Source organism: Populus euphratica, unplaced genomic scaffold, assembly GCF_000495115.2.
Source record: "Populus euphratica unplaced genomic scaffold, PopEup_1.0 scaffold88.1, whole genome shotgun sequence".
Lineage (NCBI taxonomy): Eukaryota > Viridiplantae > Streptophyta > Magnoliopsida > Malpighiales > Salicaceae > Populus > Populus euphratica.
Genome location: NW_011499956.1, coordinates 116494 through 133365, shown reverse-complemented (window position 1 = coordinate 133365; position 16872 = coordinate 116494). Strand labels below are relative to the sequence as shown.

The 16872-nt window shown below is 28.8% G+C and overlaps 1 protein-coding gene and 1 long non-coding RNA gene across 2 annotated transcripts; both read right to left on the bottom strand.

The window, feature by feature from the left end:
• Positions 1–2614: 2614 nt before the first annotated feature.
• Positions 2615–5402, bottom strand: LOC105138320 (uncharacterized). The gene is made up of 4 exons (XR_844745.1): positions 4893–5402; positions 4279–4386; positions 2694–3006; positions 2615–2652 (listed from the first exon to the last, which is right to left on the bottom strand). It is a non-coding gene; the product is annotated as an uncharacterized LOC105138320 (long non-coding RNA).
• Positions 5403–6120: 718 nt separating this feature from the next.
• LOC105138318 (histone H2B-like) lies at positions 6121–6893 on the bottom strand. The gene has a single exon (XM_011044371.1). It carries the CDS (start codon positions 6806–6808, stop codon positions 6362–6364), a length of 447 nt encoding a protein of 148 aa, XP_011042673.1. The 5' UTR covers positions 6809–6893; the 3' UTR covers positions 6121–6361.
• Between the last annotated feature and the right edge of the window lie 9979 nt (positions 6894–16872).

Sequence of the window (16872 nt, the reverse complement as noted above, 5' to 3'; positions counted from 1 at the left end):
ACACTTTCCGGTCAATGAAAAACACTTAGTCAACGAAAAATATTTTTCAGTCAAAGAAAAATTTGACTTGGTTTTCAGAAAAGTGTTTTCCTTTTTAGCTGTGTTTGTTTTCCCGGAAACCGGAAAGTAGTTTCCGGGAAAATACTTTCCAAACTTTCTTGTGTTTGTTTGCTGTTAGGAAAGTTAGTAAACGGAAAACACTTTCCAGTCAAAGGAAAATTTGGCTTGATTTTCATAAAAGTGTTTTCCTAAAAAATTTGGAGGAAAACACTTTCTGGAAGTTGTGAAAAATTTAGAAATGTCATTATTTGCTTATTATATCAAATTTGATTCTCAAACTTTTGATTGCTATATATATTTTGTTTTGAATATTTATTTTTCAATTTCATTTCTTAAAATTTAATTTTTATATTAACTTTGGTCCTCATTTTTATAATTGTTATTTGCTTTTCTCCTATTATTTTTTTATTGAAATTTTTTATCTATCAAATTTGGTCCTCATTCTTTTAATTGTTATTTATTTTATTTGAAATACTTTATGAAATGTTAATTATTATTATTTTAATTTCTTCATCTCTTTTTTTAGATTTGATTATTATTTATTTTATTTGAGATAATTTATGAAAAAAAATTTTCAATTTCATTATTATTCAACTTTTTAATTTGTAAGATTTGTTCCTCATTATTTTAATAAACTTGAGAAAAATAAAATATTAATAAATTATTTTTCAGTTTATTTTCCATAACATAACCAAATACTGAAAAGTGTTTTCCAGTTTATTTTCCATAGCACTACCAAATATCAGAAAATAATTTACTTTTCAGGAATTTATTTTTTCCAGAATTCACTTTCCAAAAATTCATTTTCTCCAAAATTTTTTTTTTTTTAAAAAATAACTTTTCTCCCGATAAACATAACCTTAAAATCAGTGTGCTTGTACAAGCAACATTTCTGCCATGAAAACCCAATCATCATGTGTTCTTTTACTTTTTAACTACTTTACTGCGTGTCAAGATAACAAGAACATGTTCTTGATCATCTTCCAGAACTAGAAACTATATGATCATCCTCCCTTGAAATGGTTCCTCAAACATGTCAAGAAAGAAAGAAACGTTTTTATTACTTCTATATGTCTCTCATTCTTTCTTTCTTACCCAGTTTGATGTTGTTTGAAGCTCTGGTCAGATGGGACTCGGTTTCTTTGAGTGGAAAATTAGTCAGGTTCTTAATGGAGTTTTCAGGGTGGTTGAGATGGAGCAGATTGTTTTACCCTGTAGGAAACTAGTCTGGAGTTCCCTGGTTATTGTACTCTAAGGGGGGAGGGCGTGCTGCAATTTGAGACCTGTGTTCACTTTCAGATGTGTTCAAAATTCAAATGCCCAGTAGTGTACCAACTACCATGCCTGGTGTGACTGATAAAACTTGAAAACCAGCACGCTACTAAGAGCAGTGCTGGTGGTGGTTCCCTCTCCTATTTGAACGCTGTTTGCCTGAAGAAAGTAGGCTGGCAAGGACTCTAAACACTGCAAGCCTTGCCCTAAGCCATCAGTTCTGGTATACTGCATGTTAAACAAATCACAGGTAAAAGAATGGATGAGAATTGGAACGGTGTGTATTGGTGACACTCTATCCATTTCCCTTTACCAGAAACCTGATGTGGCGGGTCTTAACAAATGGATGGATTCAGACTTGAAATGCTCAGCAGCTTCTCCTTCTAGGATTAGCAGAATCCTAAATGATTAGCTCATATAATTTCAAAGCCTTCCGTTTCTCCGCAATCTCTCACGCAATCTAACTCTTCTTTATTTAACATCTTCTACTTTTCCCGTAATCTGTTCTCGAAATTTCCATTATATTGGTAAAGCCATTTGACCTCTTGGTACTTCAATTGCTGGCTACTTCATAACCTAAAAGCTCCAAAATGCAAACACTCAGAATCGGCCTTCTTTACACTTGAGATTCCAAAACCTCCCACTAATTGCACAGTACCCAAACATCAAGATGGTTCTCAACTATTCGAGGAATTTCCCTTGAATGTACCCGCAATGACAATGACAACGCTGGTAATCATACTGGCGACAGAAACTGGAAGAGACGGCCGCAGGCACTGTAATAATTATGAGTTTAAATGTGTAGCAAGTTTTGCTATCATCTTGCTGGGAGGAAAAAATTATTTGGGTACCAAAGAAAGACAAGGAAGAAAACAAAGTTTTTTTAAAAAATGATGCATGAGGAGAAAGATCTTGAGGCAAAACATGGAGTGTAAAATGGATACACAGTCGACTAAACAAGGCATCTTGGCTGGGGCAAAGGAAACACTTGAAATGCAAGAAACGCAGCGTGTGACAGTAACCGTTTCTCAAGCCAAGAAAGGGTTCGAATCTTGTATTCTGTGGTGAAAGTTAAAATCTATCAAATTGGTCCTCTAATAATGCAATCCATTACACAGTCTATGAGGTAGCATATTATCACAGTTCTCAGCCTCTGCCCACTGAAATAAACAGTTCTCTTCATTTGGTAACATTTCATTGTTGATAAATGCAGAATTGCCTTGCAGCAGATGAAGATGAAGAGCGGCGCCATCGCCGAGGGCCCTCACCTTTTGAGATTCTGTTAACTGGAATCCACTCAATTTCGTTTTATTGGTAATACTGGGGATAAAACTTTAAACTAAGATCACGAACCCTGGCACCTGAGCAAACTTTACAATAATGTAACTTCTCCTTTTACAATCATTAAGTCAAGTTGCTCGTTCAGGCAAAAGCATGAATACAATCAAGTGCTTAGGCAAAGTATAAAATCAAATGCATTAACTTTCTCCTTTTACAAATTCTTCTCTCTACAAGAGTCCTAATTTGTCTTGCAATACGCTTGTAGCAACATTTGGTCATGCTCACCCTTTTGGTTTCCTAACCACCCAACAAAATTGGGGAAATAAAAGAGAATCGTACTCGATCACTCCATGTTTTTTGCCACTTCAACAAAGATCAGCCTTCCATAACAATCTGTATGCCAAAACAGAAAAAAAAAAAAGAAAAAAAAAAGAATAACAGATGAAAAATTACCAAAATGGCAGGAGTGAAAAATCAGGTAAACAAGTGTTGTCAATGCTTTAAGTCGCATACTTCACAAGAGCAATGACCATTTCAACTTAATCATGCATAAAAAGCAGTAATATGATGAGTTTTGACAGAATAAGATTGGTGCTGATGTTTCAATTTTTTGTATGCAACTTGAGGAAAATTAAAGTGGACTTAAATCCAAGAACTGAAAGAAGTCTGAGAGAGACAGAGGGAACACTTAAGCTTTCCATCATTTCAGTTTCCAGAAATCAAACAATAAGAAGTTCAAACAAGAAATCTGAGGCTGAAACACCACACTGTGAAAAACATAACAAAAATATATAAACGCATGAAAGATGAAAAGCGCATCAAGTTAATTCGATAACCATTAACAAAAATATATAAATGCATGAAAGACGAAAAGGGCATCAAGTTAATTCGATAACCATTACGGTGGTCAAGATTGAAACCATTTTAATGGATCTTGATGTATCTTTTGCTGCTAAATTATCTACAGTAATAGCAGCCTACTTAATCAGGTTCCCAAACATAATAGTCTCTTCTTCTATATGTATGCATGTGTATCCATATTACAGGCTTCACAAGAATTATCATCTAAGATGCTTAAACAATGCTATATTTGCTTTAAAGCGTCTAGAATAAAGGCTTTCTTAGAGGACCAAGACCCATCTCCATTTTAGCAGGCCTGCAACCTCACCGCCATAAATGAGCAGAGGAGGAAAATCAACATCCTAGAACCAAATAGTTCTGGCAAAATCTACAGTCTTTTCTCCGTTGCCTAATTTCCAACAACTGATTTGCAACTACTTCAACCTAGCAAGTAGACTGCAAGTAGGTAGTATATTTCAATGAAGACTTTCATTACATAACATTAACTAATGTTAAGGCATCAACAGAAGAAAACGAGGGAAATACACCTTGAAAACAGAGAACTGAGGAAGTATAGGCTTATTCCACTATAAAAAGCTTAAAAAAAGAGTGGAAGTTCTTGCATCCAACTTGGATACAAAAGTAAAGTGAAAAACTGGAGAGCCTATCCATTGCTGGAGAAACCCAATTTCCTTTTTCCAATATCGAATAAACTACTACCAGATAAACATTAAAAAAAAAATGGAGAAGAATTTCCTTTATCGAATATCTAATAAACTACTATTAGTTAAACATAGAAAAAATGGAGAAGAAAGAAAGAAATACCCTGCCATTCATGGCCTCCAATGCCTTGTGCGCATCAGTCTCCGACTCGAACCGTAACAAAACCAAACCCTTTTGGCTTTTGAGTTGTTGGGTATACAACTAGCCTAGCTGCACAAACAATCAAATTTGTTTTATAACAAGAAAAAACATGAAGAATGAGTAAACGATTTCAGGTGCTGTCTTAGCAAGGAAAATCTCTCACAGCATCTCCAGTCCAAAATACTATTTTGAAAAGCTAAATTAATAAAATAGGATTTTGAATAGTATAAATATAATTTATCTTATCATATTTATTCCAATAGAAAAAAGCTATTTGAAGAGCCATTTATATTAGAGTGAAAAAAATAAGTATTTTATTATTTCTTAATATTGTTTAATGCTATTTTTTTTTCACATGTCTACATTTAATTGATCTATTTTTTTAGTGGTTCCACTTTGTTAGTTTTGGCTCTTTAAAGAGATATGTAGAAATAACATTTGTAGGAGAGAAGAGGCATTTTAGCATTTTGTTTGACTTTTCCATTAGAGTGTGCAAAACAAACAAAAAAATACTAAAATATTAATTTTTTTATTTTTGACTATCCACGTGGCTTCTCAATTGTAGATGCTCTTACCATCTTTAACAAGACCAAAGGGTGAAAAAAACAAACTTTTGAACTCATGATTTGCTGTGTACGATGATGATCAACTGACAAAAAGCTGGAAGCCCATTCATTTTGCAATCTTCTTCTTCAAAGTCCAGACAAAGTGAAACTGCTGCGGAGCCAGCGGGGAACCAGCAAACGGCGTTCCTTCAGTACAGGCCAGTAATTGAACAGTAGACGACATGTAGCTTAAAAAACAAGTGGATTATTATTTGATTCGTGATTTTAATAAATAAAAAAATTAGGTAACCATTTGTATTTGTGATCAAATTTTTCCAAGCTTACCTACTATAATAAATAAAAATAGATTTAAAAAATAAAAAATAAAAACAGCTTTACTTGAGGAATTTGCTCATGCTTTTCAAATAAAGATTACTTGTGGAAGTAATTTAAGATGTAAAACATTCTTTTACTCGGTAAGTTTGAATCCTCATAAATATCGACTGTCTTAGGACATTATCACAAAGACAAACCTAGAATTGTGATTTTCCTTTCAAATTAAGGGAATTTGAGATGTTAATGTATTTAATATTTTTTTATTTGAATACCTTTATTTTTCATATTAAATTAATTAGCATACCTTACTTTTACTAATAATAATACAAATACTTTGGGTAAATTGATATGTGTTTGCCAGAATATGAGCGGTGATTTTAATATAATATTAAAAAATTAATTTAAAACAAAAAAAAATGTTTTTATTTGAGTTCTTTTTGTCCTTTTCTTTTTATTTCAACTTGGCAAATTTAATGATCAGATTTGTTTGGCAGTTATCTCTTCTGATGTCCTCTGAAGTCTAAATATCGCATAACCAATCTCCATCCAGTCAACCCTGCTTTCTTCATAATCTAGTAACCTATCCTTGCACGCATAGAATTCATTTTAGAATTGGCATTGCTCTTAATCCTATCAACAGACCTGTACAATGGAAACCATATTTACCATAAATGAGGTGCGTGTCCATGGAAATCACTGCCAAGCTTTGGAGTTTCGAGCTAAACCTACCAGATCGCATAACCATTTTCCCAGCTATTATTATTCTTTTTGGGTAAAAAATCTCTCCCGTCTTAATTCATGGTTGCTATTCCTTGGGGAGTCTGCGAAGTTACAGATGTTGATAGTCATATAATCAGATTGAAAAGCACGTTTTACCAAATATGGTGAGGAGATGGCATGATTGAAATTTGTGACAAAGGTGCATATCAATTTTCTTTTTGGCTTTTCATCTATAGAATTGGTAAACGGAAGGAATTTCTTTGGTTATGCTTTGTTTTGTTCTTGCAGATACATGAAGAAACAGAGGAAGGAGTTGCTATGCCTCCAAGCAATGAATAAGGATTTGAGTAAATACGCAGATCCAAACTCCCCCGCTTACAATTTATAAACCCTAACACTAACACGCATGGTTAGGGAAAACCCAACTTTATCACAACAACAATTCAAGAGCTCGTAAACTTAGTAACAGCCTTGGTACCCTCGGAAACAGCATGCTTGGCCAACTCTCCAGGCAACACCAACCTCACAGCCGTCTGGATCTCCCTTGAGGTAATAGTGGGCTTTTTGTTGTACCTGGCTAACCTGGAGGATTCCTGTGCTAGCTTCTCGAAAATATCATTAATGAAGGAATTCATGATACCCATAGCCTTGCTGGAAATCCCTATGTCTGGATGAACTTGTTTTAGGACCTTGAAGATGTAAATCTTGTATGTCTCCGTGCTCTTCTTCACCCGCTTCTTCTTCTTGTCTCCGGCAGCAGCGCCGCCTCCTTCTTTGGGAAGCTTCTTCCCTGCCTTCGGCTTCTTCTCTGCCGGGGCTTTCTCTGCCACCGTCTTCTTCTCCTCAGCGGGCTTCTTCTCGGCGGGCTTCTTCTCGGCTTTTGGTGCCATTTCGAGAGAGCTTGATTGCAAGGAGTCTAGAGGAAGAGGAGGAGATTTTTTTGGGAGGTTGCGTTCTGTGGAAAGAGTTGGGTAGGGATGGTTTATAGAAACAGGATGTGGTTGTGTGATTGGTTACTGAGATTTTACACGGATCGCCGACGTGGAGTTTTTGGAGCGTTGGATGGTGAGGATGGCATTTGCCGCGGAACAGTAGAAAATGGGAGTTCTTTTTTGAGAAAGTAGAAAATGGGAGTTTACTTTTTCGAAGGTTGCCATTTTTTAATCTAAATTCTAAAAATAATGCTTTTTTTTTCAATTCGGTTTTTTTAGCAAGAATTCTTAGAGATAGGAAGTATAAAACAAAAAGGAATGGGGAAATAGTAATTTATAGTTTTTTTATCTTTTTTATTTTATTTTTTTAATTTAATTTTTATATAATATATTTATAATAATTTAAAGTTAAAAAAATTTTAACCTGAGTTTTATATGATTTTGGTAGTAACAAAAAAAATATTTTAATATTGATTTGATATCAAAAAAATATTTCAACCTTGGAGTATAGTTTATTTTAAAAAAAAATTAGTTAAATAAAAAATAATTTAAAAAAATTAGTTTATTAAATTTTTTAGAATCAATGATCCAAACTATAAGTTTGGCGAAACAATCTTAGTTGTCCCATTTTGTAGTTTATCTTCTTCTATTTTTTTTAATTTAACTTGATTATGTTATTATTTATTTTTTTAACATATAGTTAAAAGAATAGTTTTGAAAAAATAAATTATTAAATTTTAGAAAATTCATGAGCTTGTTGATGGTACGATGAGTTTAACTTTTTTTAATTTATTTTTTTATTTTTTTATTTAATATTATATTGATTGAAAGTTAAGTTTCATAATTTGTTTTGTTTTACTTTTTGAGAGGTTATCGTAGTTTCTTTTTTAAAAAAAGTCTTGGTGCTGGTTTGATGCTTGATTTTATAATTGTTTGTTTTTTTTTATTATATAGTTAAATAAACAATAGTTTAGAAGAAAAAAAATTATTAATTCCAATGAAGTTTATTACTCAATTTACGGGTTTAATATGTTGACTCGGCTTACCCAATTCGCTAGGTTAGCATGTTACCCATCAAATCTGATTTAATTTTTTAGTTTCTACTACTTTAATTTTTCTAATTATTTTTTTATTTCACTTATTTTTTAATATTATATTGGTTAAAAAATGAAATTCATGGTTGTTTTCTATTTTCGATAAGGTTATCACAATGTTAAATAAATGTTTTTTCAAGATTAGTGATCAATTTTGAAAATATTTAATATTATCATAAAATTAAATAAAAATAATTTATAAAAATAATAAAATTATTAAATTCATTGAAGTCAATGGCTCAAGTCACCAGTTGACTAAAGTCGATCAAATCTGACATTATCTCAATATAAAAAAAAATATTTTAATTTTTTTAAGTTATATCATGTTTTTACAGTAAATTTATATTGTTTTTTAATTTATTAAATTAAATAATTTATTTTAGATCAGCTTTCACACAATTTAATTTAAAATTTAAGCTATATAAAAAGTCGAGTTAGCAAGTTTTAAGATCAAATTGCTTAATTGAACTCAATGATACTATTAAAAACATCTTCATGTTTTTATGTTTAAAAAAAGAATAGTCTAACCACAACAAGTGAATATATTAGAAGTAGTAAAATAACCATTTTTTCTACTTATAAAAAATACTATATTTATAAGTATTTTGTTAGTTGTTTTTGTTATGTTTTCAAGCTATCGCTTATCTATGCAGCTAAATTGTGTTTATTTTTTAATTTAAAAAGATATTTTAAATTAAAAAAATAATATTTTTAAATAGTTTTAATACATTTTTAAATAAAAAATTCCTTAAAAAACACCAACACTTATTTATTATACCCCCCGGGTTTTTTGGGAAGCGAGTTTGTGTACTGTAATGGTTTGTTTTAGGATAATTTTAATGGTATTTAAACTGTAATTAATAATATTTTATTAGATATAGTTTATCTTATTTATTAGTATGTTATGTCATTAAAAATCATGTTAGTGACATAAAGAAAATTATCTTCCCTCTCCTTTTCATCTCTGTAATGAAAATCTCCTACAAAAATCACAGTTCACTCGCCCCACTCTCTCCTGTCAAGATCACAATTACCCTCTCCCTTCTTGTTTAAATCGGTTTATAAAATATATAGTGAAACTTTTAAGGCCAGATTATATTTTGAGACTCATTTATATTTGGGTTAAGATTATATTATATTTTGTGATTTAGCATAAATATTTTAACATACAATATTAATATGTTTTTTTAAAAAATAATTAAACATGAATGAGAAATTATTCTTAAAAAAAACTTTTAGATAACAAAACTTTTAAACTTAAAATAACTTTTTAGATCAAGCAATGGTCAACTCATGAGTTTGAGTTTGGATGATGAAAAATAATTGTTATTAAAACCGTGTTTTTTTTAGTTTCTAAAATATCATAACAGTAAATGAATCAATATATTAATTATGTGATGAAAATAAATATTATTATTAATATTTCATGAATCATGAACATTCATGAATTATGAATAATTTATAAACTATAAACCTTCATAAATATTCATAAATAATGTGTTTTAATGTTTTAATTTCCGAGTCCTATGAATAAGAGTTTTTTAGATGGGTGGAAAAAAAATACAAGAAATTTCCTGAGTTTTTTTCTCTCTTTGTCATTGGGTTTTTTCAAAACTTGTTTTCCCACTATTTCTTTTCACTCCAGATCTCCTGTTCGGTATTTATAGAAAAATATTAAGTAATATTCACTTGAGTTTGGTAAACTTTATATACAAGAGCACCAAAATAAGGAGGAGTTATTAAAATCTTAAATTTTAGAAAATTATTTTATACAAAGTGATAAAAAAATTTCCTAAAAGACTAGTTGAAGAAAGTTATTTTATACAAAGTGATAAAAAAATTTAAAAATAAATAACTAATCATTAAAAATAACAAAATTTTAGATTAGATATTTTATAAAAACTTTAATTAATACTCTAATTAATACCTGTTTAGTTAGTTTGCATGCTATGATTGTTTTTTTATATTTTTTATAAGTTTATATATTTATTTAGTATACCGTATACATACTAAATTTTTTATAATAATTACATTATTACTATATTTTATATACTTACATAATTATAAACTAAATATATTTTTTTTACTTATAAAATTTTGGACAACACCTCTTTTCATATGAAGAGAGCGTTTGAGATTGTGTTTGAAAAACACTTCTAAAAAAATTTAAATCCTTTTGCTTTGAATGAATATATTTTTTATATTTTTAAATTATTTATTTTTTTTTGCTTTGAATGCATATATTTTTTATATTTTTAAATTATTTTAATATATTAATTTTAAAAATAATTTTTTAAAAATAAAAAATATTATTAATATATTTTTTTAAATAAAAAATATTTTAACAATCAGAATATCTTTCCCATGGCGTAGCCAGCAGCCATCATCACAGTGTCTTTCCCATGGCGTAGCCAGCAGCCATCCCTCCCATTTAGGCAAAGACATATCATCAGTCCCCTTACCTTAGTTGTCAAGAAATACAAGGATCTTGTATCTAACATGCGTCAAATACTATACAAAATCTTCTAGATCGGAATATGGAATCTCTTTAGGTGTTGGCTTTAGTAGAATTTGTAACAATTTCTTCCATTGCTTGCAAACATGGCAACGATGATGATTTGTGATGTACTTTTCCTATCTTATCTTGATTGATTTGATAGAAAAAGAATATGAAATCTGGCATGGACCTTCAAGATTTTGGCCAGAAATAAAATTTCTTGTCTGGTAATTTTTCAGGAATTGTTTTTTAATAAAAATATAATCTGTTTATTTTTATATTTTAAAAATAATTTTAAAAAAATTAATATTTTTTTATTTTTTTAAACTCACATTAATATTTTTTGGTATTTTAAAATTATTTTAATATACTAATATAAAAAATAATTTTTAAAAAATAAAAAAAATATTATTTTGATATATTTTTAAATGAAAAAATACTTTAAAAAATAACCGCAACCATACTTTTAAACAAACTCTAAATAGTGGAATATAGTCGAGTTTGTTTGGTGACGTGGACTGTTGTTTCAGGCCTGTCTGGAAATATAATTATGATTGTGGTTCAAAATGCTTTTTTCTTAGAAATGCATCAAAATAATATATTTTTTTAATTTTTTAAAAATTATTTTTGAGATCAACATATCAAAATAATCCGAGAAGATAAAAAAATTAATTCTTAACAAAAAAATTAAATTTTTAAAAAACACAGGTTAACACAGGTTTCCAAATAGGGTTGAAGATTTGATATATCACTAGCTATTTCATCTATACTCCGTCAAATGTTTGATATATTTTTTAATCAACAAAAAAGAAACATATGTGTAATATAATTTTTTAAATTAATAATATAAGTATATATATAAAAAACTTCATGTATGTATTTAATTAAATAAATTAAAAAATTATATATATCAATAAATAGAAAAATCAATAAATTAAAAAAATACTTAATACAAAAATTAAAAAAACAAAGAAGAGGAATTACTTTCGATATAAATTAAAAAAAATTATACATGAAAAGGCATGATTTTTCAAGAAAAAAAATAAAAAATGGTTAGGCACTTAGAAAGAGCCTATGCAAGGGTTTTATTTAAAAAAAAATCAATTGGTTGTTTGCCCCAATATTTTTTGAAAAAAAATTCAAACAATGTATCACCCGCTATTTTCTAGATTTCAGCTATTGCAATGCCCTGGAAACTAAGATCTATGCTTTTTTCTACTTAAAAACTTATTTTCTAACTAAATTTTGATCCAAAAACACCTTGAAAAAACCATGAAGAACCTTTTAAAAAAATAACTTAAAATCAATCCGGAAAAAAAAACTTCTTTCCAAGTTCAAATTTGATTTTTAAAGAAATTTTAAGATGAAAAAAATATTTAAATCGAACTTTCCTCATTTCTATTTGAGAATTGTTTCAGCAGCTTTCGGTTGGCAGAGAACTTGAGTTCCTTTTCTTCGGATAGGTGGACTGGACACCGACAATCCTACCCCGACTGGGTTGTTGGTGGTGATCTCTTCCACGTTGTTGGTACCTCATGACAATGATAGACATGGGGGTGAACTGATAGGCTGATAATGAAAGTTGTGGGTATTGCTATATGTTTGGTGATAATTTTTTTTTTCATTTTTGCAGGGAGCTTTCCTTTATTTCTCAAAGGAAGAAGACAGTGAACAGTAATTGACGAATGATGTTGTTTTGGGTGGAAATGGCAATCTCTCAATTTGGTTCTCCAAGTTTCAACACTTTTTAATTGAGCTCCTAAACAAAATTTCAACCTCTTTTTCAAAATGATGCCTAGACCTTAATCATTTATAATTTTGTTCTTAATTAAATCAGAAATTTAATATTTATTCAATTATGCACATGATTTCATTAATTAACTAATTCTAAGCCTAATTAAGTTCTTAAACTTATCCATTCTTCAATCAAATTCCTGATATCATTGATTAAACCCACTCAAAGTTTCCTATTTATGTTGTCTTGATCCAAACCTTAATTTTTCATTCATTTTCTTTTTTGAATTTTATGTTGTCCAAAATTAGGTTATGATAGTGACCATAATACTGGGTGACAACTCTTTAAACTATATCTTTTTCCAAAAAGAATTTGATGTTAGATACCTGTTCTTTTTCAAAGAAATTTTTTTAATTGGTCGCCATGATGTTCGGATACGACATAAGGTTTGACCGAGTTACATACTTTTAAGGTCTCATTAAGGGAGTTTTGACATCAACGTCTCCTAAAACCACTTGAAATTAATAGAGAAGGTACACATCTTTTGTTTGGATCCAACTTTACTTAATTTGATGGTCTGTAACTTCATATTTATTGGTTTGAAGTTGTCAACTCAATCAGCCAAAATTATCAAAATAGGGATGCTTAGGTGATGAATGATGTGTCACTCACCTTTTTTTTATTAAATATGAATGCCATATCATTTAGGATTAAAAATTTTCAATTGAGTCCCCGTTGTTTCAATTTCTTTTAATTGCAATCATAATTGCCTCCCAACTTTTAATTTCATGCAAATTGATCCTTTTCAAACTTAATTGCTATCCCTAAAGTTGATCGCTATTTTCTTTTTATTTCTTGGTATTGAATTTGTGTATTTTAACCCTCATTTAACTAACAAATTTTTAATTTTTTCAGTTTGGCTTCTAATTTGGTCAATTTCAACTCTTACATTCACTTGCCTTTTCTAGTTAGGTCTTTGATTTTGAATTTTTTCAATTAAGTCCCTAATTACCCATCAAACTTTAATATTTATGCAATTAAGCCCCTGATTTGACTAAATTAACTCTTAAAAATTGCAATTCATCCAATAGGCTTTAATTTTTTTCAATTAAAGCCAAAATTAACTTTAAAAATTATTTTTTGCTGCAATTAAACCCTTAATAAATTTAATTTTAAAAAATTTCAATTAAGTCCTTAAACATTAATTTTAAATTTTCCTCCTTAAATTAATTTTTTTTATCAATAGGCCTTTATTAGTCGAAAACACACATTCAAAATTTTCAATCTTGTAAATTTTGATCTTACTCAACCAGTATTCGATAATTTCTTAGGTGTTCTGGTACATTCTTCTCGCTTATATATATATATATATTTTATTATATTATAATATTTTTTTTATTTGTTTATTTTTTTATATTTTTTATTTATATGGAACTCAAAAATGATGTTTCAATGTAGCAATTGCAACATTGTCCCATTTTTTCACAATGTTAAAAATAAGTTCAAGATTTCATATGTCTTTATTAACGTATATAGTTTTCATTATATTTTATTATAAATAAGCATTGATTTTTTTATTCACAATTATATTTTTATTTATGATCAAAAAATATGTTAATAATATCTATATATTAACTCATCTCCATTAAAAAAAATTATTCAACCTGCAGCTAGTCTTGTCAAATAGATGCATCAATATTTTTTTTATATTTATTAATATATATAGTTTTTAATTTATCTAATTAAATCCATGTATAAACTTTGTGATTTATAATTAAAATTTTTGTTCTAAAAGACCTAAGCTTGCATATTTATTTATTTTTGCTAAAAAAAAGAAAAACTAACTGCTACCAAATCACGTGTTAAATAACTAGTTTGATACTACATGAGTTTCAATGTCAAACATGTTAAACTTTCCAAGGCTTAGGGAGGGCCTAGATGCTATTCGCACAATGATGCCATGTTGGTTTTTATTTGTGTTTAGTCCGCTGCAAAATAAATAATGTCCCTTATTTGCGGCTATCAATTTACACTGAACACCAATAGCATTTTAGCCTCTACTCTGTAGCGCCGTCGTCCAGATTAATCATCCTTCTTCTTCTAGTATATTTTTGTTTTTATATTTTAAAAATATTTTTTAAAAATTTTAAATTTTAATTTATTTATTTATTTTAAATTAATATTTTTATATCATTTTAATATTTTTATATTAAAAATAATTTTTTTAAAATAAAATAAATTATTTTAATATATTTTCAAGTAAAAATTATTTTAAAAAACAACTGCATCTATATTTCAAAAGAGACATAATATATTAACTAAAAGCATGTTTATAACATTTATTTTATTTTTAATATTAGGATATTAAATTATTTGAACAAAAAATTAATTTAAAATAAAAAAATAAAAAAATAAATTTATTTAAAAATATTTTTGAAACACCAAAATAGACTCTAAAAAGGCAAATCTAATTATTTAATGCAAAGTTCCCAGTATATAATTACATAAATAAATGATTTTGAGATTAAAAAAAATACAAGATAACAACAAAAGAAGAAGAAGAAGAAACAAATAAGAAATAAACTAACAAGCTGTATACTTCTAAAATGTGATTATTATAGCCTGGTATTCAGGCATTAAATACAAAAAAAAAAAGAAACTGCAAAAACTGAGGATCCTCTTTCACATAACCAGACTATGATTGAGCCATAAGCATCTCATTCCAGATGCACTGCCGAAGGATCCTCAGCTACCACCACCACCACCATCATCATCATCGGAGGCTGATCTCGCTAATGTTTGCAATCATCATCAGATAGATGTCTTGCAGATGACATTTTAATGGAGGACACGAATGTTTTCTCAAGGAGAATGAGTGAAGGAGAGATTGCTGAGTTTTGAAGCGAAAATAAAGGTCTGTGGGGGGGCTTCTAAGCATGTGCTTGAAGCATTAACTTGCTGCCCCATCTTTTTTGTTCGACTTTAGTTATTTTTACGATTAATAATGTGGAGTGGAAATTTGTGTGATTCACACTTCTGGCAGTTTTCCGTCACACTGCGCCGTCTCATTTTAATCTGTACTACATGGCCTCTCATTATATATATAATTTTGAAAAAAACAATTTTAAAAAATTAAAATGATATTATTTTAAATATTTTTTTAAAAAACAAATCTTTAATATAATTATATCAAATTAATCAAGTTGATTAAATGAGAATATAAGTTTGATTCTCAAGAAACATACTTGTTGGGAAGGGTAGTTATAAATCTTGAATGGAACTTAATTTTTTTTTTAAATATAATAATATTCAAATAAAAGAAAATATTAATGATAATTAATAACCATCATAGATGCTATATTTACATGTAAAAATTAAGTTTCCACTTGAAAAGTAAAATTGCAGAAAATTGGCAAGAACGTAGTTGCGACCCCTTCCCACCAGCCAGTTGATAAGTCAAAAGGGTCAATAAGACCGAGATGGAGGAAGGGATGTTTATATATAAATAAAAAAGCCGAAAGAAACATTGCAGTTTTTTTCACTCTTCGCCATATCTATATTGCGCTCTCCTAACTAACTATATTAATAAGACGCAGATAAATTAGGCAATACACTACCATAAAACCCTATGCTAAACACATCCTTTTCTTGCCATTTAATCAAACCAATCATTTGACGGCAGAAGAAGGAGAAGAAGAAGACTTGAAATGGAAGTTTCAGATTCCACCACGGAGTAAACAAAACGAGACAACCTTGTAATGCAAAGCAGAGACAGGCTGTTAATTACTAGTTTGTCTTAAAAAGCAAGCGAAAATGAGGAGGCCTCACTCACCGGAATGTCATGTTCTGATTCTTGGAATTTACTGGTCAGCCTACAAAGCACAGCCTTCTCAGGTCAAAGCCTCCAATTATATTAACAATTGTTTTTATTTAAAAATATATTAAAATAATATTTTTAAAATTATCAGTTATATTAACATATCGAAAGATCTAAAAATATAAAAAATAAATTTAAAATAAAAAACAAAATAATTTTTTATTTTTTTAAATTTCTAAATATTTAAAAATAATCAGGCTTGAAAAAAGAAACCACAACAATAAATAAAAATTAAATAAAAAAACTTATTAATTATAAAGAATAATTTAACTAGTTAGATTTTAAATTTATTCTTTAATAATCCAGTTTCTATTTATATAATTATTAATTTCAAAGATTATAAAATTAAGGAAATTAATTCAGGTAGTTGTATCAATAATAATAATAAAATAAGAAACCCACTTGAGTTGCATGATTCATCGCGCATAACATGCGTCCAATTGCACTCCGCACCGTCCAATTTATCTGAAAAATTAGATTCTCTGTCCATCTGTTTTATTTTAATGCAAGGTCATGGACGCCCCAAATGTGCTTTTATCATTGATGACTCGCTAAGGCCCAGAACCAATTATACTCCGGGGTGACAGAGAGTGCATTTTTTAATATATTAAACAATATTTTATTAATATTAAAAATTATTTTTAATATTAATATATCAAAACAATTCAAAAACACATAAAAATAAATTACCTTCGCTGCTCTGCATCAATCTACTATATTAACTTTTACGTGTTGTGTTTAACGAGGAAGGTTTTCGACCCTTACAATATATTCGAACTCTAGGAAAAAAACAAACTGAGCACAACTCTTGGAGATTTG